This window comes from Anguilla rostrata, chromosome 17, assembly GCF_018555375.3.
Source record: "Anguilla rostrata isolate EN2019 chromosome 17, ASM1855537v3, whole genome shotgun sequence".
NCBI lineage: Eukaryota > Metazoa > Chordata > Actinopteri > Anguilliformes > Anguillidae > Anguilla > Anguilla rostrata.
In genome coordinates, this window is record NC_057949.1 from 16,321,292 (window position 1) to 16,348,526 (window position 27,235).

General features: G+C 52.2%; 1 protein-coding gene across 2 annotated transcripts in view; it reads left to right on the forward strand.

Annotated features, from left to right (window-relative positions):
* The window catches only part of LOC135243068 (retinoic acid receptor alpha-like), a 150,084-nt gene that overhangs the window by 40,230 nt on the left and 82,619 nt on the right, over window positions 1–27,235 (forward strand). For both annotated transcript variants that reach the window (XM_064314565.1, XM_064314567.1), the window contains exon 2: window positions 25,995–26,626. In XM_064314565.1, the coding sequence (XP_064170635.1) occupies window positions 26,476–26,626 (151 nt within the window). In that variant the 5' untranslated portion in view covers window positions 25,995–26,475. The remainder of the gene's footprint in view (window positions 1–25,994; window positions 26,627–27,235) is intronic.

Sequence of the window (27,235 nt, forward strand, 5' to 3'; positions counted from 1 at the left end):
GAGGGAGGGAGGGGGGCTGGCGGCTGGGCGTGCGAGTCGGAGCGCGGTGTTCAGGGGGAGGGGGGGGGGCATGCGGCCTAGGGGCGTGGCTGGGCGTGGCTAAGGGGGTCGCTGAGCGTGGCTCAGGGTGTGGTTCAGGGCATAGCTCTGGGTGTGGCAGGGCATGGCCAGGCATGGCTGGGCGTGGCCAGGCATAGGCAGTAGCTCTGGGGGTTCAGGATATCTGTATAACAGTGTCTCAGCTCAGACCTCTCACTCAATAAGCTTCCCCAAAGATTTCCCCTTAGCCATCCCTTAACTGCAGCCCAGTTACAGGAACACACCTTACATTTTCTTTAAGGGACTCCCATAAATACACTATTCCACCTTAAATATATACCTTGTTTTGTGCAGCTGAGCACAGCTCCGCTGTGGGACCTGTAAACCTGAGGGTGGGGGCTCTGGGCTCTGGAGATGAAGCAGAAAGGGGGGGGGGCACCATGCACAGGCCTCATAGGCTCTCAGGCCATCTCCTGTGGAGGAAGCATGGGTCTTCATTTGGTTCTGTCAAACTGAAATGCTTGCAGTATGGTTAAAATGGTTTTGCTAAAGAACTTAACCTCTGTAGTTTGTGAGCGCTGTTCTTCCTTTGGTCATGCTTCTTGCAACCAGCAAGTGAGATTGATTTGTGTGTTTTGCTGAGTCAGAAATCACTTCACCCGCCTTAACCCTTTCTTTACCAGTTGCCAGAGTAGTCAATACAGCAATCTGTAGGCCCTGGTAATGCATGATCAAATCCCTTGCTACCTGGAACAACCTGTTTCTAAATGATCTGATAGTCTATAAACCCAGAAGTAATGGGTTTCTGGTGTGGACTGTGATTTTGTGGTCGAGCCTGTTGCGGTTTAGAATTTTCAAGACTGAAAAAAAGGGGATGTTATTTTTATTTTATACTTTTAAATTCTCTCCTCTCCTGATGTTTTGTTTAGTTGTTGCTGACTCCTTTAATTGAAATGGAGAGTAGGATGGAAGAAGAAGCCCAGGGCTGGCTATGATTCAGCCCTTAGGAATCCATCTTAATCTGTGTGCATTTTCTCCGAAAAGCCAGAGTATCGACCCCTTCGCTCTCGCAAGACCGAGCAGCGGCGATCAATGAGACACCCCCACTGGGAGTCCACCGTCCTCTGGGCACCCCCCCTATAGGAATGGTTCCTCCCTTTGGGGGGATCTAACAGTAGGCTGGACTAGACCATCACCAGCGGTAGGGGGGGTGGGGTGGGGCCTGGGGCAGTCAGAAATGAAATCACATCTAATCACAATGCAAAGAGAGGAAATGGCTGTTGGCATGGCGATGCAGCCAGGACACTGGGGTTTACCGACCGCCTGTGCTGAGCAGCGCACCTGTTCCCTCCCCCTGCCCCCCCCCCCCCTCCCCCCGACTCTCGGTACAGAATTTTCCGGTGAGCTCAGAACAACATGACTCTCTCACTGCACTCTGTGTGTAACATTTCTGCATCTCATGCATGGTCACATTTGCAGAACAGCTTCATAGCAACCACCTAAAGCGGGGGGGGGGCAGCAGGTATGTGATCAATGCTCACATGTTCACAACCCCCTGCTCAGTCTAGACATATATACTAAGGGAGCTGAAATTTCTCTCTTGTTAGGGTTTTTATTTGTTTCACACATTTCGTGCAGACTTTTGGGGCCCGCAGGCATGTAACGGTCGCGGTCAAATGGGAAGGCGCCTCTCGCTGCTCAAAGGTTGTGTGGTTAGACATGATAGACCCTGGTTTCATAGCACCCACCCACATCCCGCCCCCCTCCCCTCCCCAAATCAGGCGGATCTGTTCTAGAGGGAAATGGGGGGGGGGGGGCGGCTCTTGTCCTTTCCCTGCGGCTTCTCCACCAATTCTATTAAACAAACGATCAGGGGGGTTACAATGGTCAATTAGCCCGTCCTCGGATCCACTGGTGTGAGTGTATGAGCGATGGTGAGAGGTGACTGGCCCTCTCCAATCTCGTTAATGGTGCAATTACCGTGCGAATCTGCTGTCAGCACAAAGGCGAGTGCTAATGGGGCCGGCAGCAGCCCTCTGAAGCACGGCAGCACGGTCACGGTCACGGTCGCAGGGCGGGAACACAGACCGCGGCACTGCCCAGGACGCGTGCGTCCAGGTCCCGAAAAGCAAATTCCCTGTTTTAAAAGATTTTCGTCCTGGAGTGAAAAGCACCGGTACTGCATAACCATGGCACACGTGGCACACCTACATTAAATGCGTCCCTATCAAATTAAACGAACGCTTCCACGGGCAGGGAGCAGTAATGTAAGTGCGTCTGGCCGAATGGGAGCAGCTGAGATTGCTGGGCGTATCTTGGAGAAAACCACTCCAGTCGGTTTGTTTGTTAGTCCACGTTGACCGCGCGGAGCAGTAGATGTTTGTCAGTAATGGTTTGGAATCCCAGCTTTGGTCATCATTTATCGAGTGCACTTCTGTAAAAACTCATTTTGATTACTGTACGAGCTTCCTGACCGTAACTGGGTCTGTGTGTGTGTGTGTGTGTGTGTGTGTGTGTGTGTGTGTGTGTGTTGTTTATTCCTCTACACAAACACTTCAGTGTACAGTTTTGAGCTGCAAAAAATATATAAATTCGGACTGTGTGGTAAATTCTGTTAATTCTCCGAACGAACGACTGCAGAAAAACAACCACATGTACAAGCTGTCATGATAAACAATTTTCAGTGCGTCCCATCAGAAGTGACTTCCTTTATCTGACAGATTGCATGGATTGTCTGCATTCGTGTGTGTGTGTGTGTGTTTTGTGTTTGTGTGTTATGTATGTGTGTGTATTTGTACCTGCCAGGGCGGTAACACCATTACAGTGTGCTGTGCTGCAGTGTAAGTGTTAAACAGTGTTTGCAGAGAGATGACCCCTGAGTGACAGGTCCTCTGTAAGACGCTGTCTCGTATGTGCTCATATGTACTCTGGTTGTGAAATGTGTTTTCGGGGTGTGCCTGTTCTTGGCAGTTGCATAAGAATAGGGAGTGTTGGGGAGAGTATTTGCGCAATCCCCCCCCCCCCCCCGCACGTCTCTGACAGAATGACGGGAGATCAGGGTCTTCTTGTTGTATTGTTAATGGGTTATTTGTTTGGCAGGCAGCCTTACCCCTGGCCACTTATAGAAAAGTGTAAGATGTAGGGTTAGGGTTGAGTGCAAAACACGCATCTGTACTACAATTACCAGGGAGAACGCAGTTTTTAGACAATTTTACTACTGGTTTACCTAAAGCTCCGATTGGCTCTGAAAGTAATAGGTGTGCTTGCTGTTGTTCTGAGTCTAGTTTCAATCGTTGCAAGGTTTATAATCAGAGGTTGACATTAGTGTTAATTAAGTATGCATGTATGGCAAAAAGATTCAAATGCGCAGCAGTCTTATCTCTTAACGTAAGGCGTGAGGGCAGATGTGACGTAAACAACGCGGTATAGCCATTTCTGTGTCGTCGTGTCTTTGTTCGCTTCAGTAATTAACGTAACTACGTGCCCTCTCGGTACATTCCTTCTGCTTTACTATCAGAAACTATGGGCCGGTGTCACAGACTTAGATTAAGCTTAGCCGGGTTGACTCATTTTTGTTTTGTGCAGATAATCTGCGTTCAGAACTGAATTTAATCCGGGACTAGGCCTTAACCGTGCGTGCGGGACTGGCCCCTGTGTGTCTGTAAAGCGCTGCGCTGGGCGAAACCCTGTGATCTGTGCTGATTTCACTATTCCCCTCCGAGGAGAGTGATGCTGCGTGCGTCCCTGCGCCTTTTAAAGGTCACGCGGGGCCTGTTTTATACGGCCGAGGGCCGTGTTTCTCCACGGAGGCGCGCTTAGCGCTTAGCGCCCCGCGAGCTCGCGCCGCCGCTTTCGATTCCGACAGCGAGCGGCGAGTGATTTCCTTTTTTTTTTTGTCGGGAGGGAGTTTCCTCATTGACGCACCCCAGCGCCCCCCCGCGCCCCCCCCGCTCAGGAGCCAAGCTGTGAGCTAGATTAAGCTGCGCTATATTGATCCCGCATTGAAGTCTCTAACATTATGATTGCACCTGCTCTCACAAGGGGGAAAAGAGCGCTTGCTTTTTTTTAAAGCCAATGATCTGTGGCTATTCCCCATATTCCCTGTTAATGGCTAAGGAAAGCAGGGGGCAGCCCTTCATTTTTAGGAGATTTTGTATTCTTTATTTAAGAAGCCCTTCGTGCTGTTTTTTGGGGGTGACCTTGAATGTTCCTCAAGCACGTACGGGCCTGTGACTGAGGCATTCATCTGGCCTCTGTTGTCACACTGAGCATTTCTCCCTTCGTTCCGGAAAGTTCTGCCTTGGATTGGCTGGTAAATGAAGCGGGTCGGAGTTGGCGGTTTGGCTGGTAAATGAAGCAGGGCGGAGTTGGCGGAGTTGGCGGTTTGGCTGGTTAATGAAGCAGGGCGGAGTTGGCGGTTTGGACGCTGCGGACATCCTGAGGAGTCGCGGGTTCGCGGGGTAGTGTTTAGTTTAGGAAAAAGGGAAACAAAGAGCATAGTTGGGGGGGGGGGGGCTCTGTCACAGCAGGCAATCCGAGGGGCTTGTCCAGTGTGGCGGCCCACAACGGGGTGCGTGATCACCCCCAACCCCACCCACCAGCACCGTCTTTGTGTGCTGTCTTCTGGCCTCTCTCGAACAGGGATGATAATGGACACTATTGTTCTCCCGCGGACCGGCGGCTGTCTTGGAGAAATATGATGGCTGGGAGACAGTATGGTGGTGTCCCCCTCCCCCTCCCTTCCCCCTGTACCCGCACCTTTTCTCCACCAACCACCCCCCAACTCCCCCCACTCCCACTCCCACTCTGCTTCCACTCCACTCCCAGCCAGACACAATGGACATTAAGCGTCCCCCCCCCGCAGACAGGAGGGAAGCTGGTGCAGGGGTGACAAATGGAGCTTGTCTTCCTCCTCTCTACTCCTCCCCTTATCCCTCGCTCCGTTCAGAAGTGGCTACCAGCTGCGCGTTCCACTCCCCCCTCAGATATCCCTCCATTCGGAGCGTCCCTCGATCCCACAGAGCTGTCCCAGGTAGGCGTGGGGCGGGGGGGGGGGACGGGGACGGTTGTAGGGATGGGTGTCACCTGCCGTGGGTGCCATGCTGATCCAGCCAATGCCTGTCCCGTGCCAGTCGTGGCACTGTAATGCCGTTCTCTCCCCGGGTAGAGAGCGGCGTTATGGATCACAGCGACGGAGCGCAGCTGATAGCCATTACACATCCCCACGGGCTGACGCAGCCGCCTCGCTGTTCATTTGCATTCACTCTCCGCTGGGCTCATAGATCCGGCAGGCGGATTCGCGGAAAACACGCGATTAATTTCACCGTTCCGTCGCCCCCGGTTTCTACAGCACATCTGTTCCCGAAGCCCTCTTGTTTTAGGAAAGACTGTAATGTGTTTATCGTCGGGCGCCAGGCGCGATTGGTGGAAGTTGGCGAAGGTGTGTTTGTGAATCTGGCCTTCGCTCGACGCCGCAAGGCCTTCCCCGAAATTTAACAGGTCGGATGTCTTCCAGAAACCACTGGCGGAGCTTTCCATCGGCGAAACCCCACGCGCCGGTTGGCGACGGGTCACGGAACCTTCGCCATTGGGGGAGTCGCGTTCTTCCGGCTTTCCTCCTCCTCCTCCTCCTCCTCCTCCTTCCCGCTTTTTCCGTAAATTATTTACGGTGCGCGGCAGCGCCTGTTTGTCTGGGTCTTCGGCCTTAAAGGGATCAGCCCCATTCATTAGGCCGCGCCCCGCCCCGCCCGAGCCCGTCTGGAGGGCCCTCCCTGCTTAACCCAATTGTCGTGGGAGACGGGGGACGGTGGCTTGGTGGCGGCGGGCTTTCGAGGAGCCCGTCTCGCCGCTCTTAACTGAAATCCTGTATTTATTAAGGCAATAATGGAGCCGTAATGGCAGCCGTGCCCCGGCCCCGCCCCCCCCGCCCGGCGGCCACCTGACTGATGCGGCTAATAAACTTCATTTAAGGCTAATTCCCGCTCCCCTCCCGCCCCCGGCGCGGGGTGACGGCCGATCGATTCGGGTCGCCCTCTCCCAGGGAGTGGGTCAGTCCGTCAGTCTCCAGACCTCTACTCTGCGGGGGGGGTGTGTGTGTGGGGTGGGGGTGTGTGGGGGGCGCGGGGTCTGCCAGCGGCGGGGTTTGCGTTTCCAGAGCTAGCGGTTTAATAATGGAGCGTCGCCCCGGTAACTCAGCCGTGTAAGCTGGCTTCAGGACGCTCCCTGTTTCTCATCGAGCGGGATCTGTTTTCTATTTCGAGGTGCTGCAGGCTGTTCTGAAATGCACCGCCCTGCCCCCCCCCCCCACCCCCCCTTCGACTGCAGAGTCACGTCAGGTTTCAGGATGTGTTGTGTGTGTGTGTGTGTGTGTGCGTTAGGAAAAATGTATGTGTGGGTCTCTGAATGTGTTCATGTGTGTATCTGTTGTCAGTGTCTGCATCTGTGTGTGTGAGTGTGTCTGTGTGCGTGTGTGTGTATCTGTGTCTCCATTTGTGTATGTGCGAGTGTGTGTGTGTATGCGATGTTTGTGTATGTGTGTGCGTGTGCATATTTATGTGCGGTTTCTGCTTCTGTAGGGAGTAAATTTGCTGTTTCTTTGCGCTAGAGGTATGCTGCTCTGTCACTGTGGCAAATTCGGATAAGCCCCCCCCCCCCCCCACTCCAAACCGCGGTGTGTGAAGTAAAAACAACAATGACAAAGAAAAGCCAGCCCTTCCAAACCCGCCGCGCGGCCTCGGTGTTCTCCATCAGGAGTAATGACCCTGCCTCCGCCCGATAACGTCCTCCACCGCAGGAACAAAAGATTGCCTGGGCCCCCCCCCGCCACAGCCCTCCCCCTACCCGCCCTCAGCCCCCCCCGCCACAGCTCCCCCCGCCCCCCAACCCTGCCGAATGCCGACCCCATACATCTCCACGGGACCGCTATATTCTCATGTTATCAGACAACTCCCTATTAACACTCTCTCACAGTGCCTCCCCAGCCCCCCCTCAGTATTCTGATAAGTGAGGTTTGGTGTGCGTGTGGGGGGGGGGGGTGGTGGTTGTGGGGACCCGTGATGGTGGTGGCGGCGGCGGTTGGGGGGGCCGCTCCTTCCTCACTAAGTGGACGCGTTCCACACCTCACTCAAACACGCTAACTCGGCATTGCCACCCTTATCGCTGTGCCTCACCTGGCCCCCGAACACCCCACAGTCACACCTGGGGGGCCCATCATCCCAGTCCCTGCAGAGAGAGAGAGACACACACACACAGACACACGCACACATACATACGCAGGTACAATTTTGGGAAGCCCTGCTGTGGCAGAATGTATGTTGCATGGTGTTTGTGCTTCCTGCACATACAGACTGAGATATCAGCCTTCACCAGCAGAGAATCAAGCCCTCAACAGGACCACACGAACAGCTGTTTAATGACCTGTGTGTGTGTGTGTGTGTGTGTGTGTGCGTGTGTGCGCACGTGCGAGTGTGTGAGTATGACTGTGTGTGTGTGTGTGTGTGTGCGTGTGTGGCGTGCGAGTGTGTGAGTATGACTGTGTGTGTGTGTGTGTGTGTGTGTGTATGACTGTGTGTGTGTGTGTGCGTGCGCGCGCACGTGCGAGTGTGTGAGTATGACTGTGTGTGTGTGTGTGTGTGTGTGCGTGCGTGTGTGCGCGCGCACGTGCGAGTGTGTGTTTGACTGTGTGTGTGTGTGTGTGTGCGTGTGTGTGTGCGTGTGTCGTGTGTGTGTGTGTGTGCGTGTGTGAGTATGACTGGTGTGTGTGTGTGTGTGTGTGTGTGAGTATGACTGTGTGTGTGTGTGTGTGTGTGTGTGTGTGTGCGTGTGTGCGCACGTGCGAGTGTGTGAGTATGACTGTGTGTGTGTGGCAGGGGTGGAACACGGTGAGGTTACGGTGGGAGGTGACAGATGCCATGCAGGAGTGTGTATTTGTGTACACGCCAGGTCGGTGCTGCACGCTGTATGCTGCCGCTGACAGGGGAGTCCAGGGATTTGCCGAAAATGATTTTCTTTCCGCTGCCGAAGGTGTGCGAGACGCACGTGCTGTTACAGCCCACCGTGGACATTAGCGTTTGCACACGCTCCCTTAATGATGGCAGACGTTAGGAGAAAGGCTTGCAGCTTCGCATGTTCTGCAGCTGGGGCGGTTAAAAGATTCACAGCAGAAAAGTGAAACCTGCTGCTGCTTCGTCTTCTTCCTCTTTCCCTCTCACTCTCTCTCACTCTCTCTCTCCTCTCCTCCTCTCTCCTCCTCTCTCCTCTCCTCTCCTCTCATCCACTCCTCTCCTCTCCTCTCCCCTCCTCTCTCTCTCTCTCTCTCCTCTCCTCTCATCTTCTCCTCTCCTCTCTGCTCTCATCCTCTCCACTCCTCTCCTCTCCTTTCCTCACCCCTCCTCTCTCTTTCTCCTCTCTCGTCTCGTCTCCTCACCCCGCTCTCCTCTCCTCTGCTCTCCTCTCTTCACCCCGCTCTCCTTTCCTCTCCTCTCATCCTCTCTTCCCCTCTCCTGTCCTTCCTGTGGTGGCTCTGAGGTCTTCCCCTCTCACTGTCAGTGTGACATGAGCTAGCCCTGCTAGCGGGGGTTGCTTTAGCATTAGCTCTGCATGGATTACGCAGCGCTCGGTGTCCCCGGCGTGACAGCCTCGTCCCACAGGCCCAGTTCAGCAGCCCCGCTCCAGAACCTGCCAGCTGCCCATCCAGTCTCAGAGCGGCCCTGTGGTTCTGTCCTTACTGAAGAAGGGAAGGGCATTTAGTGTGCATGCGCCTGTATGTGTGTGTGAGTATGAGTGTAAGTGTGTGTGTGTGTGTGTGTGTGTGAGTATGAGTGTAAGTGTGTGTGTGTGTGGTTGTGAGTATGAGTGTAGTGTGTGTGTGTGTGTGTGTGTGTGTGTGTGATTATGAGTGTAAGTCACTGTAAAGCACTTGGAGCATTCGGAAAAGTGCTATATAAACGCAAGGATATAAGTGTGTGTGGGTGTGTGTGCGGTGGTATTTGTGTGTGTTCTGTGAGCGTGTGTGTGGTGGGTGTCGTGACGTGTGTGGGGTGTGTGTGTCGTAGGTGTGTGTGTGAGAGGTAAGTGTGTGTGTGTGTGTGTGTGTGTCTGTGAGCGTGTGTGTGTGTGAGAGCGTAAGTGTGTGTGTGTGTGTGTGTGTGTCTGTGAGCGTGTGTGTGTGCGTGTGGGTGCGTGTGTGTGTGTCTGTGAGCATGTGTGTGTGTGTGTTTTGGCGTGTGGATGTTTGAAACAAAAAAAAAGGTTCTGTTTATCGCAGGAACCGAATGTTGTCATTCTCGTTTCCTCCACGCATCTTCAGGGATTTCAACAGGGCCTTTGATGTCCCTGAAACCAACGTCACGCAAAAAAGAAAAGCGCACTGTTCTAAATTTCTCCACGAAAGGGAAAAGGGGGGTGTGTAGGGGCTGGAGGGCGTGAGGGAGTGGGGGAGGAAAAGGAGAAAAACAGCGAAAACATTCATTACGTCCCGCTATTATCAGGGAGCAAGGAGCACGATGTCGGCGCTGACGTTTCATCGCTCACCGCGAGCGCGGCCAGTCGTTCGCTCCGGCGCGGCCCATTCTGTACGCGGACGGACCGCACGGGAGCGCGTGCCTTAACGCGTGCGGCGCACGGGAGCGCGGCGGCCCGAGCGTCTTTAATAAGACGGCGGTAATGATAAATCCTGAGAGGTAATCACATTCCGCTTTTCCCCCGGAATCAGAGCGAGGCTACATTAGCCGCCACCGCGCTCAATTACTCCATTCATCTTGTGTCTCATCAGGCAGGGTGTGATTGCACCAGCGAGGAGGCGTCTGGTCTTTTAGGGGGTGGGGGGGGGTGGGGGTAGGGGGGTTAATGATAATGTGAATGGTGGGGGGTGGGTGTGAGGGGAGAGGGTGGGGGGGGGGATGACAGAGCGTCCGGCAAACAACAGCATTAAAGGCACAGCGCCAAATTGGACATATGTAACTTCATAAATCATAACCGCGGCCAGAAGTTGCCTTTTTCACGGCACCTGGCTGAAGGATATCGACGGTTCTCGGGAAGGCCCCCCCCCAATGTCTGGGTGCGTTTTGAGTGAGGGGGGGAGGGGGGGCACATGGTGACAAATTTGAATAACCTTTAATAGTTTAATCCAAGGGCCCCTGGGGAAGGATTAGGCAGGAGCAGGACGCTCTGCTGTAGCGCGGAGTCTGTGGCTGTCCCGCGGACTGGCGGTAACGACGGCTTTGTGTGGAGGGGAGGACGGGCGATGGCTGGGGCGGGGGGGGGGGCTGGCATGGCCGATCGGCGGGCGCGGGCAGATGGCGGTCCCCGTTCGCGGTAGCCCGCCTCCGCCGGGTCCCCTCTGAGAGGAGAATCTGGACGCGCTGAGAGCGGAGCCTTCGCCGTGTGCGGACCGCTGCTCCCAGGCCCGGGGCCCAGCTGGGCGCCGCGGCTGATCGACCGTGCTGCTCATTAAAAGCCACACCCCGAGCCGGCCAGAGCAGGATGGGCCACCCCCCCCCTCCCACCTGAGTCTGCTTCCTCCCAAGGTTCCTTCCTATCTGTCCCACCCGATTGGAAATTGAGAAGGTGTACAAAGGGAATTGGAAAATTTTGGAGGTTGGCTTGTACTAAGAAGCCAATTATGGACCTAGTTAGAGGTACAACATTTTTATATGCAAAGCAGAAAGCTGTGCTTTTGTCACACCTCCCTGCCGTGTGGAGCCCAGTGCCGTGGAAGTGGCGGCTTGCCAAGGCGCAGCGGCAGGAAGTCGGGGGCGTCGAGGGCAGGAGGACGAGACACGCGAGGAGCCGCTAACGCGCGTCACGCCCGCCGGGTCACGGGCTCAGGGCGGCCCTGCTGCCGGCGAAGGTCACCCCGTAAGGACAGGGCGGGTCGGGGCGGAGACGGGGATATGAGACGCTGTCACTCAGCCCGCTGTGCCGGCTGCGCTGATGTCACTTCCCCTCCGCCCCGGGCTCTGCAGGAAACGAAAGCCGAGATGACGGCTGATGGTGGATTTTCTTTTTTCTCTTTTTTTTTTTACGCGAAATGTTTTCTCTCCTCCCAAAAGACTGCGCTTCCTCTCCTTTCCCCGGCCCTCCGCCCGCCGTGTTTCGGTTACTGGGTGGGACGGTGTGTGCGTTCCCGTTCTGTGAGGCTTTTTAAAATAAATAAGCGCTCCGTCTCGGGTTCTGGTTCAGGGTCTGGAGGCGGAGGGGTGGGGGGTTGCCAGCTTTCAGCAGTTGTCCTCCTCAGTGCTGTAGTTTCCAGCCTCGTTCACTACATAATTAATCTGTAGTCCCCCGGCCTTCAGACGCCATCTTGGCTTCGGCTTCGTTTCGCAGCTCCCCGTTCCTGCAGCGAGGCGGTTTAGTGTCCCTGCCCCCCCCCCGGCCCGCCCGCCGCCCTCGCAGCTGAGGGAACGTTTTCGAGCACGCCCGGAAGAGGAAGATGGCGGTAATGACACGGCGCGTGGGACCCTGCCGAGCCGCGAACGAGCGGCGGGCGCGTGCCAGCTCCATCACGGCGGCCGATTGGCCGGCCTCGTTAGACGCTGGGCCGGCCGCGCCCTTTCCCATCCCACAATGCACTGCAGCGTGGGGAGTGTTTTTGTGGGCGTGCCGTCCTCCTCCGAGCCGAGAGGGAGCGGGGAGCGGGGAGCGGGGAGGGGGGGGGAGGCAGCGGGAGAGAGAGACGAATCGCCGGCCGTCGTCCGGGCCCCTCACGTGACCCGGAGTGACGGATTAGCCTGCGCGCCTCCCTGAGAGCGCCACAGGCGCGGCTCTGATTAAAGTTCAGACCGCTATCTGTCACACCCCCGCCCGCCAGCCCCCCTCGCCTGCAGCTCCCTACTCCCTCTCCTCATCGCCGAATGGATGTGCTTCTCAAAATTTAATATTGTTTGCTTGGGCGGCCATTTGCATTTTCCCCATCATCCTTTGAGAGAGCACAAAGAAATAAAAAAAAAACCTATTTAAAGAAGTAATAGGTTTACTCGAGTCTTCTCTGTGGTGCAGAACCCCATCCCTCTCTCTCTCTCTCTCCCTCTCTCTCCCTTTCTCTCTCTCTCTCTCCCCCTCTCCTCCTACTCCTCGTCTTTTTTCTATATCTGAAGCCCTTGTTGATGGCACTTGTACCTGAATCTTGTGCAGCTTTGATTGACTGGCAGATGATGTAAATTGTATTTCCTGGGTTCGAGCGGCCTGCCTGTACTGCTTGACCTGGAACCAGGATTCCGCGCGCGTGTACGGGGACAAATTTGTCCCTGCATTTATGAAGAAGAAAGGAAGGGAAGTCAGCACACGATGTTCTGGTTACTCAAGCAGAAACGCCAGGCTTTCAAACGTTTGGTCAGTAGATGTGGGGACGCACCCGTATTTCCTGGAAATATTTAAGGAGGAGGGCAAACGGGAGCTCGTTGGCACCAATGCCCTGCACACACTCACACACGCAGGCACACACACACACACACACACTCACACACGCAGGCACACACACACACACACACACTCGGTTTAGGACTGTGAATTTAATCTGAAGTACAGTTACTTGTGCCTTACCTTGCCTCCCCCTTTTCTTGAATGTCACCCCCCCCCTAAGCAAACTGTATGATGTGTGACTGTATGAAGGGTTGCTTCTGTCCCTTTTTTCCCCTATCATGTAATGCACCAAAATGCGGATTCTTCCGTGGAAATGAGGCTGGCGTATGATTGCTGATCAGTGTGATTCTTTATCGGAGAGGTGCTTGCGCATTGATCGTTTTTATGTGCCGTCCCTACGTCTGATCTGTGCAGGTCCACTCTTCTGGAGCTAGAAATATGAAGTGCGCCACCTGGATTTAACAACAGTGCTTTACGAGTGAGGAAACTCAAAGTGCATTTTGTTAGCGTATCCGTTCATTTCCCCTGCAGTTGCCCGCGCCTGCATCCGCGCAGAATGGGAGCGGATGAAGCCGCTGTGGCCCGGGTTAGCTCCGGAGCCGTAATGGCGCCCGGCGTGGCGTGGCCATGTTTTCCAGAGGAAGGTCTGGGAGTGATCTGTAAGGACGGGTCCGGCAGCTCTGGCCCCTCGACCCCCGTGATTGATTGATTTAATCCAGATAATTGTCCGGCGGATAGACTCAAACGGATCTCGCTCCCCCGGGGTCCCAGATCCTCAGAGGTCAGCGCCAGACCCGACTCGACCCTTTGTCTCCGTGGAGACGCTGCGCCTGCGGACTGTCTGTCACCGGCAGAGGTCTGCTACATGCATCACGAGCAGCCCCCACCCCAGCACCGCCCATCCCCTCCCATTGCACTTCCCACAGTCCTGTGGGGCTCCACACTGGCTAATGCTTCCTGTATGGATGCCTTTCTTTTACAGTTTTTTGGCTGTGATTCCTCGTGTTCTTGTCCTCTTTCTTATCGCCGTGGAGATGGAGCCTTTGTGAAACGGCGTTTCTAATAGCTGTCGCGCGTGGGCGTGTGGGGTGAGGCTCTCTTTCATCCGCTGGTTGGCAATGGGAGATGGGGCCCAACTGGCCCTGAAACACTGGCCCCTTCCCCTGCTGTCCTCTGCTGGGGGGGGGGGGGCTGTCAGAACATATCAGCTTTACAGGGACTGAGGTCTCTCTTTCTCTCTCTCTCCCTCTGTCTCTCCCTCTGTCTCTCTTTCTCTCTCTCTGTTTTATCTCCGTTTCTCTTTCTGTGTCTGTCTCTCTCTCTCTGCCTCTCTTTATCTCTCTTTCTGTCACAGTGTTTACACTCTCAAGATCTGGATGAACTGTGTGTGTGTGTGTGTTTGTGTGTATCTGTGTGTGTTTTTATTTATTCTTGTGTGCTTGTGTACATGTGTGCTGTGTCTGTGTGTTCTTCTGTGTATATGAGGTGTGTGTTTGTGTGTGTCTGTGTTTTTATTTATTCTTGTGTGCTCTTCTTCGTGTGAGCAATGTGTGTTTGTATGCAGGTGTTTTGTAGTCCTAGTCCTATTGCTGTAATGTCACTTAATTGAAAGCTTCTCTGATTATTTTTCTAAACCCCAGATGGGCTCAGAATTAGCCCCTCCCACTGGCGAGGGCTGCAGAGTTGCATCATTCTGCTGACTCAGGGCTCCTGGCATAGACTCCTCCCCTTTGAGAGAGGGGGAGGAGCCTGGGAGTCTTTCTCATTGTGCAATAGCCCGCATACACTGCATGCCTATTTCAGTTTGTATTCATTTCCCTTTATTGGAATTAGTAATATTGAAACTTTACTGGTCAAAGCAATAGTCCCGTGTGCCCCTAATGTTTATAAATCAAATGTTGTTAATGGGTAGTTTTTGGGTTAAACAAGGGGCTCTAATTGGTCCCCCACCTTCTCTTGTTGAGTGTGCATGCGTGTGTGTGTGGTGGGAGAGAGTGTGTGTGTCTCCACCTCTCTTCCATACACACTACCTCACACATAAACACATAAACACACTCACACACACTCACACACACACATGCACTACCTCACACGCATGTGTACATGCCTACACACACACACACACACATGCATGCACACACGCATGCACACACTACCTGATGCACACACACACAACAACACACCACACACATACATACACACACCTCACAACGCTCACCACACACACACACACAACACATCCTATGGACACACGCCACTGACAACTACTCACTGCACACACACGAGCACGCAACAATCCACACACACTCATACTCACTACTCCCGAGCGCCTCACAACACCACACAAACACTCCCATGGTTAAGCAGTCTGTGGAGCGATGACGCTGCTGCCGCTCGGTCCACGAGACGCCAATCAATCAATTATGCGATCGATACTCATCTGCTGGGCCTCGGACAGGATAAGCTCACGCACTCCAATCATTAGTTCGTTTTAATGGCAGAGGCGGGGTCATGACCAGACCCTGATCTCAGCCTGGTCGGGATTGCTGCAGGAAGGGCTGCGTGCTGTCCAGACCCTGCGCCTGCACGGCACGTGTTCATGCAGTCTGGTCATGCTAGATCTGTTGCTTCAGCATCTGAGTGCGTCGACCTCCATATGTGATATACTGTTTTACAGGTATAGCTTTAGTCAGGAGTTTTCAACCTTTTTGGATCCAGGGACCCCCCTCCCTTTCTCAAAGGCATCCAGGGGACCCCTATCATATATTAAAACATGTTATATATATTTTTTTAAAAGGTTTTGTATTTCAAAATATTTCCCCACACGCACACCCACACACACACTCACACAGTTCCCGCTCCCCTCCGTCATATGACCTGTCGCTCAGAAGACAGCAGGAAACCGAGCACTTCCTGGTTATTACCGCTCGCGCTCGCAAGAAGAAGGTGGATCATATAAACCCATTTCTGCTGCACACTGCGCGCATGAAAGTGCGAACAATCTTCCGCTTTTACGAAATCTCGCCTTGCAAAACTCTTAGCGTGCAATAAGCGCATGTTTATTCATTCATCTTATCACCAAAGTTTGTTTCCAAGGCGACTGTTGGGCCGGTAACTCTTCTGTCTTTGGTGGGAGTTGAGAACTGCTGTTTTGTGTGTTTGTGAAATTCACTGTGGATGTCTGTTAGCCTGATGCGTAAGAGCCCATCATTCTCAAAGACTGGCTCAGGACTTGGCAGTGGGTTAAAATGGTGCTAATTAGTATGATTAAACGATTGATATTTTACTTAAGCGGGATCATCTGGGTCCGTGTCCAGAATACGTTCAAATTCCAAGGCAGAAAAGTCAGAGTGGGGTAGCCTGTTACGTGTTAGCAAGAACAGTAGCCACAGTGGAGGCAGTAACTGACTATACTGGCAAATATGATGTTTTTGTTCATGTCGAGTCAAACAGGAAATGTTGACTTCCCACTCTGGTTCCTTAACAGATGAAAACACCTGCGGCTGCCTTTTACCTCGAAAGACAGGAACATCTGCTTAACAACACAGAATGTGAAAACAGTTTATGGTAATGCATTTATAGAGTTATTTACGGAAATTCAGTTCAGAGGGGACTAGTGGTTAAATAGAACACAGGCTGGAATGCATTTTTGTTATCATGAAGTTGATGTAAACCAACGCAGAGGGTTCATCTGTCGTGGCATGTCTGAAGGGCAGGGGTGTCTGCAGTTAGCTTAATGTGTGGCAGCAGCGGTACCAGCGCTGTGCTTAATAAGCAAGCTCAGGGTTTTTTCGTATTCGTTCTATGCCATGCTGGAATAAACGTGGCTGAGAATGTGGGCAATGGTCCACTAATATTCGCTGGTGCATGCTGGTAGTTGTAGTAATTTACTGGATTCAGTGTGGTGATTTCGCCCATTGAGTGAATTGTTTAATATGAATTCCAGAGGAGGATGAAGTAAAAGTGTGGGGTTTGAGGAGGGAGGGGATGTTAATCCGTAGTCCATACGAGCTGTTACGGCTTCAGTCCCGGGTCTCATGGCAGGTGGCACCACCTCACCTCGTACCCCCTGAACCAGGGGTTCCCAAACTGAGGGTCTGGAGGATGGGGTTGCCTGACAATTTTGGAGGTAAATTGTAAAAATATATTTTTTTAAAAATATGAATATAAAAATATGTTGGCTTCTACATGTGGCAATGAGGCTCGAGGGGTTGGGTTAGGGTTCGGGTTAACCACCCCACCCCCATCCTCGCCTCCTCCCAGTGTGTGTGGGGGTGGAACTGAAACATATGAACAGCTACAGCGAGCCTAGCCTCTATCATAGACTAACCCTAACCCTAACCCATCCACCCCAGCCCCAGCACAGCCCTGTTCTACCCCAGCTTCCTCCCAGTGTGTGTGGGGGTGGAACTGAAACATATGAAAAGCCACAGCGAGCCTAGCCTCTATCATAGACTAACCCTAACCCTAACCCATCCACCCCAGCCCCAGCACAGCCCTGTTCTACCCCAGCTTCCTCCCAGTGTGTGTGGGGGTGGAACTGAAACATATGAAAAGCCACAGCGAGCCTAGCCTCCATCATACGCTTCACTTCGCCTGACATTTTGGGCCATTAGCGTGTTAGCGTGTGCAGGTGAGACTGTGCTGTGCACCATGCGGCACGCAATGGAGCTATAGGGAGAGAGAGAAAGAGGGGGATGGTGGGAGAGGGAGAGAGAGAGGGAGGGAAGGAGAAACAGAGGACAGTCTGTGCTAAAGTGAAAGTTGCAGTTGCATAGAAGGGTGTAAAGAAAAAGTATGTGTGCGTGTGGCGTGTCTGTGTATGCTTGAATGCGTTTTGTCTCATTGTGTATGTACATTTATGAGTGAATGTGTGTATCTTTGCATGTGCGTGTGTGTGTGTGTGTCTGTGCATCTGCATGCATGTGTGCATACGTAGTTGTGTGTGTATTTGTGTGTGTATTTGTGTGTGTGCGCATGTGTATCTGCTTGTATGTGCATGTATGTGTGTATGTTGTGTGTATCTGTGTGTGTGCTTGTGTGTGTATCTTTGTGTGTGTACGTGTGTGTGGTGAGGATAGTGGATAGAGGATAGAGGTGTTGTTTTGGGACTGTGAGTTCTGGCTCATAAGGGGCTTCTCACACACTCTGGCCCGAATAGGTTCCTCTCTGCTGGGGGCACCATTGCCCCCCCCCCCCATCCCCCCGGCGGGGATAAATAGATGAAGGAAGAGGGGGCGCTGGGGGTCAGGCCTTCTGCTCCCTGTTTTTAACACGTCCAGGCAGCACCAGATTTGGGCTGACTCATCCCCTGCAGGCCTTAGTGAAGGTTACCCAAACTCAGACTTCCCAAAGCGCTTTCACAGGCTCCTATGCTCCAGCCTCCTGGTCTTTCAGCTCGCAAAGTTACACTTACACAGCACATCTATCCACCTAATATCACAGCTACCCATCTGACATCACATCTATCCATCTAACATTACATGTATCCATCTGACATTACATCTGCCCATCTAACATTACATCTACACATCTAACATCACATCTATCCACCTAACATCACATCTGCCCATCTAACATTACATCTACACGTCTAACATCACATCTATCCATCTGACATCACATCTATCCATTTAAGATTACATCTATCCACCTAACATCACATCTACTCATCTACCATTACATCTACACATTTAACATCACATCTACATATTTAACATCTCATCTACCCATCTAACATTACATCTACAAATCTGACATCACATCATCACACTCAGGTATTCCAAAGCACTCAGGTATTCCAGAGCACACAGGTTATCCAAAGATATCCTGCCCACCCCAACTTCTCCTCTTTATTTCTCATTCCCTCCCTTCCCCTCTCTCTTTCTCTCTTTCACACCTTCTCTTATATCTCATACCTCATATATATAATATTGTGCAGTATCTTCCCCCTCCCTGTCTGTGTGCACAGCAGGGCCTGGCCAGCACACTCTTACACACTCTGAGAAGAGTGGTGGAAAAATCCAGAAGCTCATATCTCGGGAGGACCCTGTGCCCTTTGTGATTCGACCGCCTCGACTTGTGCGCTGCATCGTTGTTAGGGGCTGTATGTGCGTGCACAGCAACCAGTCCCACAGTACCGACCCTCCTAAATGAGTTCAGTGTGTTCCGGAAAGTAGCGAGCCGGTCGGGTCCATCTGACTAAGTGAATGCTGGGTAAAAGCTTTTTCTGCCTGTTTCTGCTATTATTGGACATTCTGACGGTCTGTTGGCTGCTCTGTGAAGACCAGAAATGAGGAATAATGTTAACAAATGTATTTCTTGAACTGCTGGATCTGATGGGCTGCCTTTCTGCCCACCGGGCTGAGATGGAATCTGCTTTATTTTTTAATTTTGTAAGATCATGTTGCAATTCATACTACAATGCAAGTCCTGCTTTTATTCAAACCATCCGCTACCCCCCGCCCTCACGCATGCAGTAGTCCAACCCCTTCTCAGCATGCAGTACATGCGGCTGATTTGACTTTGCGCGCACGCACACGCACACGCACACACACACACGCACGCACGCACACGCACACGCGCACGCACACACACACACACACACACACGCATGCTAGCGATGCTCATGTAGGCGAGCTGTCACATGGCTCCTTCATGAATGTTTCAGCACACGCCAGCAGCGGCTGCGTTTAGCATGCGTGTGCGGTTGAGTGCGTGTACCACGTGTGTGCAGTGAGTGCGTGTAGCACGCGTGTGCGGTGGCTACGTGTAGCATGGGTGTGCGGCGGCTGCGTGTAGCACGGGTGTGCGCGGTGCGTGTGCCGCGTGTGCGTGGTGCGTGTAGCATGTGTGTGGAGCGGCTGCGTGTGCAGGCGGCGCTGTGCGTGGCGGCGGCTGCGTGTAGCACGGTGCGGTGCGTGCGCTGTGCGACGGTGTGCGGTGAGTGCGTGTAGCACGCGTGTGCAGTGGCTGTGTGTAGCACGCGTGTGCGGTGGCTGCGTGTAGCACGCGTGTGCAGTGAGTGCGTGTAGCACGGGTGTGCAGTGGCTGCGTGTAGCACGCGTGTGCGGCGGCTGCGTGTAGCACGCGTGTGCGGTGAGTGCGTGTAGCACGCGTGTGCGGTGGCTGCGTGTACCACGCGTGTGCAGTGAGTGCGTGTAGCACGCGTGTGCGGCGGCTGCGCACGCATAGAAACCCCGGCACACAGCGCAGTAGCCCCTGCCCTGGACTCAGGTTTTTACCCTGACTCGTGTAAATGCTAACCCTCACGGTTCAGTGCAAACGTCCAAATATATATATGTGATTTTAAAAAAAGACATAAGCAGTTGCAATTATCTGTGAGTTCCTGACAAAAAAAAATACAAGAAAAAGAAGTCTATCAAAAAAAGAAAAACTAAATCAGGCCATTGCTACAGCACCCTGTGAGGGGGAGCTCTAAGCCTGTGCTGTAGTTTTATGGAGCACAGGCAGTCAGACTTAGGGCTGGAGAAGAGGAATGCTAGCAGATCTTTTTTCTTTCTCCAGTCTGAGAGCTTAATCAAATTATGTGGTCAGTTATTAGGCTAAATGAATTCAGTTAGCCATGTGCTCAACAAACTCTGTGATTGGCTATTTAGAGAGCGGTAGAAACCCAGCAGAGCTGCGGAATTTGTGCTATGGGTTCCGCGGTTCCTGTAGCTGAGCTGTAAAAACGTGAATTAGATGCTGCGGTGCAGTTTCCCCCCGGAAAGAGGCTTGGCTATGACAGGTGACATCAATCACGCGGTGATGTATCGATACAGCTTCTCGGAGCTCGCTGAATTAGCCCCATGCTTCTATTATCTTAAAAGGTTACGTTTTGGTGGGGAGACAAGGCGCTCTTTTTCCGCGCTTTGCCTGACATTTCGCGGGGAAGCCCCGCCTCCGGGACCGGCGCGTGCCGAACGGATAAGCCGCCGTTCCTCTCCCCGGCTGACGTGCCAGAAACTCTCTTGCGATAATTGCTAAAACGCCACGTCGGGTATGAGAGCAAGGTTTTTTTTTTTTTTTTTTATGTGGCCCCGCTTTCCCACTGGAGTGACCTCGTTCCCACCCCCACCCCCCAACTACCGCCCCCCCCTGCCCTCCGCATCTCCCAGCAGACCCGGCCCCTGAAAGCTTGCCTCACCCCCCCTGGCCTGTGGTTGGTGGTCTTCGATTATTTATTTAGCATCAGCTGTCAGATCGCATCGACTCACAGTGCGTCCCCCCTGAACCCTCCCCCCCTCCTGCCCCCCCAACCCAGTTCCGACCCCACAGCCCGGACCGTCATTGGTGGAATTAAAACAAATGAAAATGAAAACACTGAGGAAATGAGGACAGGGCCACCAGAGCCTGTTAAAAGCTGCTGACTTCAACAGAGAGGGGAAAAAGGAGGGAGAAGTGGGGCAAAAATCACTGCCCACTCTAGTGCTGGCCCTCCAGTTTTGGGTGTCCCGTGAGAGCATGCTTCTGCCCCAAAACCCCCCGCCCCATCACTGACAAGCAGGACAGTGGGGGAGAGGCAGGCCTGCTGGAGAGGGTTTGCTAAATAGCGTGTAGAGCTTTGGGAACAAGCTGGGCTCCCCAGCCACTCTGCCCCCCCTCCCCCCCAGCTACCAATGCAGGCCCCCAGCCACCCTGGGGTCGATGGCTTGATCACTTCATGCTTCGACACAACAGGGACATACACACCCCCTCTAAAGCTGGTGGGTCCCACCCCCAGGTCATACACGTGCGTGCGCTCACCCAGCGATGGCGCCTGCCAGGGGGCCGGGCTGGGGAGGGGAACGGGGTCACGCGTTTCGGGCCCTGCGTGCCTCGTTTGCGTGCAGGATAAAGCGTGCGCTCGTCCGTGCTGGTTTCCGTGGGACCGGGGAGGAGGGGGGGGGTTCTATATGTATCTGAGCTCCCGCCCCCGTTCCTGTGTGCAGCAGGGCCGGCCTGTATGGCACGCATCGCGTGTGGGACGATGTGCGTGCGTTCTGATAAATATTCCCTTCCTACATCTGGGACTTGCCACCCATCTGCTACATGCGTGTGTTTATTTATTTATCCCCTGTGTTTGTTTGTTTGTTTATATAAACATTTACTTGTATGTATGCTGTACATACACATGCGTGGACATATATGACCAAAAGTACCTGGACATCCCTTGGTCTGGGGCTGTTTTTTCATGGTTTGGGCTAGGCCCCTTAGTTTCAGTGAAGGCTACTGCATACAATCGTATTCTAGACGATTCTGTGCTTCCCCAACAGTTTGGAGAAGGTCCCTGTGGGTCCAGAGCCAGGAACCTGTTCTGCACACGCATATAAACCTGTTCTGAACACACGTGTGTAAACCTGTTCTGCACACACGTGTGTAAACCTGTTCTGCACACACGTGTGTAAACTGCCGGAATACGCGGAGATAGAGGGCTCAGATCAGTCCTTTGCAAGTTCAAACGTTTGGAAAGCTGTTCCCTGGAGCTCAATACGCAAACTGTTGCAACCCTCCCCCCTCCCCCCTCCCCCCAGCTCAAACAACAACAACTACAAACATTGTGCAGTCACACACACACACAGACACACACACAAACACACGGACACACGCGCACATGCGCGCACACACATGCACGCACGCATGCACACACAAATGGGCAAACATAAATGCACACATATATAAACACAAGCATATAAATAAATCACTAACTGTGCTGCTATAGAGAAAGGACCTATGGGGTTTAACCTACTTAGTATCTGTTTGAATTATTCAGGAGCGAGATTCAAAGCGGTGAGCACTACAATGAGTTATCCACGCCTGCCTCTGATTCGCTCTGATCCCCCTGTAGCGTGTTGTCTTTCTGCGTGGGGGCGTATGCAGAAACGACTGTGTGAACGGCTCCCTGTTTCTCCTCTGCACCTCTCCCTGGGCTTGTGGGGGATTATCCCTGCTGCATCTCGGGCCCTGGACTCTCGAGTAGAGCGCCCTCCCTGCTGCTCACGCACGTAAAAGTCTGTCGCCTTTTTACCTCGACCAGCACCCCCCCCACCCCCCACCCCCCCACCCCAACGTTTATCGTGCCCGCAGACGGAAGGCGTCGCCGCGGCCCGGCTCTCCGGCGTGCCCTTGCCCACCGGCTCTGCGACGCGAGCGTGCCAGCGTGCGAGGGCCCCGGGTTTTATGAGCCGCGGCGAGCACAAAGGCGCCATTTACACGCCCGCCGGGTCTGGCGGCGGGGCTCTCCGCAGACGATCAATAAAAATAAGGCGGTTAACAGGCCCTTGACCCCATAAAGCTGGCTCCCGGCCCGAGCGACATCCACACAAGGGCGCTACACAGGGGGGGGAGGGGGGGGACTTGGGCAAACATCTCACACGCTGCCGGTACAGCCCGGGCTGAGCGCAGCGCACCGTCACCTGCACATCCCAGTGTTGCCATAGGTACAGGACCAAATATACCCAGGAAATAAAATCAATAGTCCCCGCTACTACTGCAGTGTTCCCACGATAAGGTTTGTTTACACACACACACACACACACACACGGACGGCGTTTCAATCGGAAAGGATCTTTGCTGGTACGCAAATAAAAGGTATCGCAGGTGTGCTGCGGTAGAGGGCGGACGGCGTTTGTTCTTTGAAGACTGGGCTATGACGCACAGCCTGAGTGAGCTCACTGTATGCGAGCGCTTCTGCTCTAGCCACCAGCTCACCGCCACCAGCGATTGCCGTGACGTCATCGCCAGCCAAAAGCACCTGCCGGCACTTTACGCAATTTGGATATGACGACTGGACGACCCTGTCTCAAGCCGAAGTGAGCCAAGAGCACTTCCCGTTTGTACGCAGAACTCACGTCAGCGCTTTCGGCTGAACGTCCTACCGAAAGACCAGACCCCCCACCCCCCCCCCCCACCCCCCCGCGTTGTGAAAGGACGCGGCTGTCCTCGAGCTAGCCCTGAGGCATTTTCCACTGTGTGTCCTCAGACTTACAGAATCAACGACAAACAAGGTGACGGCGCTCAGTGCTAACGCCGGGGACTTTGAGACTAGTGGGTGCGGTCACACTGACTGCCTGTGCTTTGTTTCCTTTTACAGCCCGAAGCCCTGGATGCACCCAGTTCCCTGTTTCAGCGTAGTTTCATTATTCGAAGTGCATTCACCTCATAAGTGATTCTACAACTACAGCTCCCAGAATTCCATTGGTGGGGGGAGCACTGTTCCAGAGTGCATTCATTCCTGACAATTTTATTACCACTGTATAATTCAGCAGTGGTATGCTGACATTCTGACTGTGTTTTTTTTGGGAGAGCAACCACAGGCATTCCCTCAGAAACCACCCATGCCCAACTGCCAGCCTGCCCGCATGTTAAACCAAGCATGTAAAACCAAACTCACTACCAGCTATTACCATCACTTTCCCACAAGGGCCTTTAATCAGATGAATCAGATTCTCACATGCACAGTCTTTCGTGCACACACCACACACAAACACACACCCACCCTCTCTCTTTTGTTCGCACACATACACAAATACACGTGCACAGTGTCTCATGCACACAACGCACACATACACACACTCACACACACACACACACACATCCCCTCAATGAACTGCCTCTTCTCTTTTAAGTGTTGTGCTTGTCATTGATCACAAGTGCTAGAGAAAACTAGAGGGATTTACCTGTGTGAGCCAAGTCAGGAGAGAACAGGCCTTGAGAACACTTACCTGTGTGAGCCAAGGGCTGGGAGGAGCAAGCACAGGATCAGCAACAGCACCTGATTTCCCCTCCACTTACACCTCCCTCCTCATCACCCGAGTGCCACCCCTACAAGTTTCCCTTTACAGGAATGGAATATACCACAGTATATTCACATAAAATATATCTGCAAGATATCCACTTAATACATCGCTGCCAAGATATCGCAATATGCTTATTTTTAGATATAGTGCTGTAGAAGTGCACATATTTTCAATATTTTGCAGGGCATTCAGTTTCTGTAAGGGGTCTCCTGGTCCTGTTTTGCCCTGATTTGAGGGAAAAGTATCCCAGACATCAAATTACTTTTCTGTTCCCTGAGGGAAAAGAGAAATTCCTATTTAATATTATTATTCTTTTTGTTGTTATCGTTGGCACGCTTCAACCATTTTACCCAGGACAAGATTTTTTCACAATTATTTAAAGTTTTTGAGCACAGGTATCAGGAAATGGTGAAAAATGATGAAAGGCTCCTAAGAAATTATGAAAAATGCTGTAATAAAGGTCATATCAATCTTTAATTCGTTTGTGTAAGAAATGGAGAGTGAGACATCATGGCTGGTACTATTCATAACAGAATTCTGAATTGGCAGCTTTGGGAGATGGAAGGAGAGAAAATGGCTTTGGACCTCACAGGAAAAAGTATTAAGACTATAAAACCCAGTTTATGAAGAGGCGAACTATCCCAACAATAAGTTGTAATAAATAAATAAATAAATATATAACCCCTGTAGGTCTCTTTTTCACCTTAGTTTCTTTTCTGCCGTAAAAAAAAAAAAAACAATTTAATTTCTTTTTTGTTCTGATACAGAAATCCAAGCAGAGAAACAGCTTGTTTTTAACACATAATTTTTTTTCTCATTATGTTTTGTGATGTTTTAGCATTGCAGCTACCCGAAGCTGTTAGTTCTGTTGAAAGGTGGCTTGTATGCTGTCTAAGCAAATATTTGTAGTGGCTACTCTGATGATTTATTATGGTCCTCACAAAGATGTGTGTGTGCCTGTGTGTGTGTGTGTCTGTATAAGTGTGCGGGTGTGTTTGTGTGCGAAACTGTTGGTAAAGTCACTGGGGTTCCTTTGAGTATACATATGTAGAGCAAGGCTTTCTGAATGTGTGTTTCTGAAGGAAATTTGTAGAAATTTAATTTACATGTTAAGCTGTAAACAAACTGAAATTTGTATTTTTTGTTTATTTTTGTGTCTGGGTAACTCTAGCCTTCCCTGCATGTATTTATCATAAATTGGTTCATAGTACTTCACTGTGGAGTTGGGGAAAAAAACTCTTGGTTGAACTGAATAACTTTTATCAAACAAAACAAAAAATACAAAGCCAGATTATTATTATTTTTTTTTTGCATGGTTCATGATACACAGCATGATATTGTTGCCATTGGTACCATTACAAAGGGCTATATGTAAAGCATGAGGCTTGCGTACTGTTTCAGATCCATCATTTTTTATTCAGAAACAAAGGCGAAGCGGTGTTTTGATAAGCTTGGATCTTCGTCAGATCTTTGCCTTGTTATAATAAGCAAACTCTCTGCCTAAATAATAACGTGTCTGTGCTTGTGATTAATTATGTCAGTGTTTCAGAGGAGACAGCAGAAGTCATTTATTACAGTCTTATCACCTCAGTACTTTGGATGTATGCAATTATAATAAACTAAATGTCTTAAAATTATGATTAATTTTTTAAATCTTGGTGTGGATTTTTCTTGTTGTGGTTGTTGTTTTTCTTCTTATTTGTCTTCTTCTAAGTCTTTTTTAAAATTATTTTTATTTATGTCGTGTCTTTCCATGTTCTTGAATACGGTGCTGTGTAGGGCTGTTGTCTAATTGGCTCTTTCTGTCTCCGACAGGCTCTGCGAGTGGATTGGTCTAGGAGCAGCGTGTGATCCCCAGTCACGCTCCCCCATTTTCTGTCACCATCAAGTAGATCAGACAAGAACCGAGCAGACCCCCCCACCCAACCCCCACTCTCCCAGGGCAGGACCCACATCGCTAGGCTGACTGAACGCTACCTGCCCTCTGTCCTCCAATATTGTGCTCTCATCCTCTCACTGGACACCCCGTCCCAGGACAAGGGTTTCGCAGTTTCTCCAGTACAAGGAGTACAGTGCCCCCCGATCTGCCCCTGAAACGCCCCTCCCAACGTGGACCCAAACACCCATTCTCTGATGCCTCAGACGGATTTACGCCCTTGGACCGCCTGACCCCGCCCCAAACTGGATTACTGCGCCGCGCGGACATGGAGAATTAAACGCCAGTCGCCACGGACACCTCCTTCCCACGCCTGCCACCCCCGCCGCAGAGAAAGAGGGATCGGGCGCTAGGGCGGCCATGTCGGGCAACGGCAACCACTGCCCCGCCCACATGAGCGGGTTCTCCGTGCCCCACTACTCGTACTTCTTCCCCCACATGCTCGGAGGGCTGTCCCCCCCCGCTCTGCAGGGGCTGCCCGTCAGTGGGTACAGCACGCCTTCGCCAGCCAGTAAGTGCCCTCGCGCCGGCCGTACGGCAGGAAGCGCTGCCAGCTCTGTCTGGTGCTCAGAGAGCTCTGCGGCAGCTCTGCTTTGAGCGTCCTTAGCAACGTCCATGCCAGAGGAGGGCATCGAGGGCTGCTGCTGCTTTTCCTGCCAACTCCCAGCCTTAATTACTTAATTAGCCCTGACATTTACGCCATCTGACATCTTAGCTGCTGTACGTGTTTTGACAAGCGTATGAATGGCAGGCAAAGACTGCTCTTATGCCCCTAACGTTTTACTGCGATCAAATGAATGAGCCAGTGTTTATCAGAATCCACATTCTGCTCAGAATTAAAGAGGTTTGGTTTGAACTGATCCAGGGAAAGCTGTCATTTTCCACCATACTGATATTGCTTTATTGGTCCGAAACACTTTGTGTTGTGGTCTGCTGTGTGTGGGTTGTGTGTGTCTTTTAGCTTGGTGGAATGGGTTCTTTAATGGAGTTTGAATTGAGAGGACAGTGGTGGAACCCAGAAGCACTGTACGTTGTGGTGACTGAACGCTTGTGCCTGACCCTGAAAGGCAGAACGTGTCTGGTGAATGGTTCTGGTTTATCGCTAAGGATTGTGGGCCAC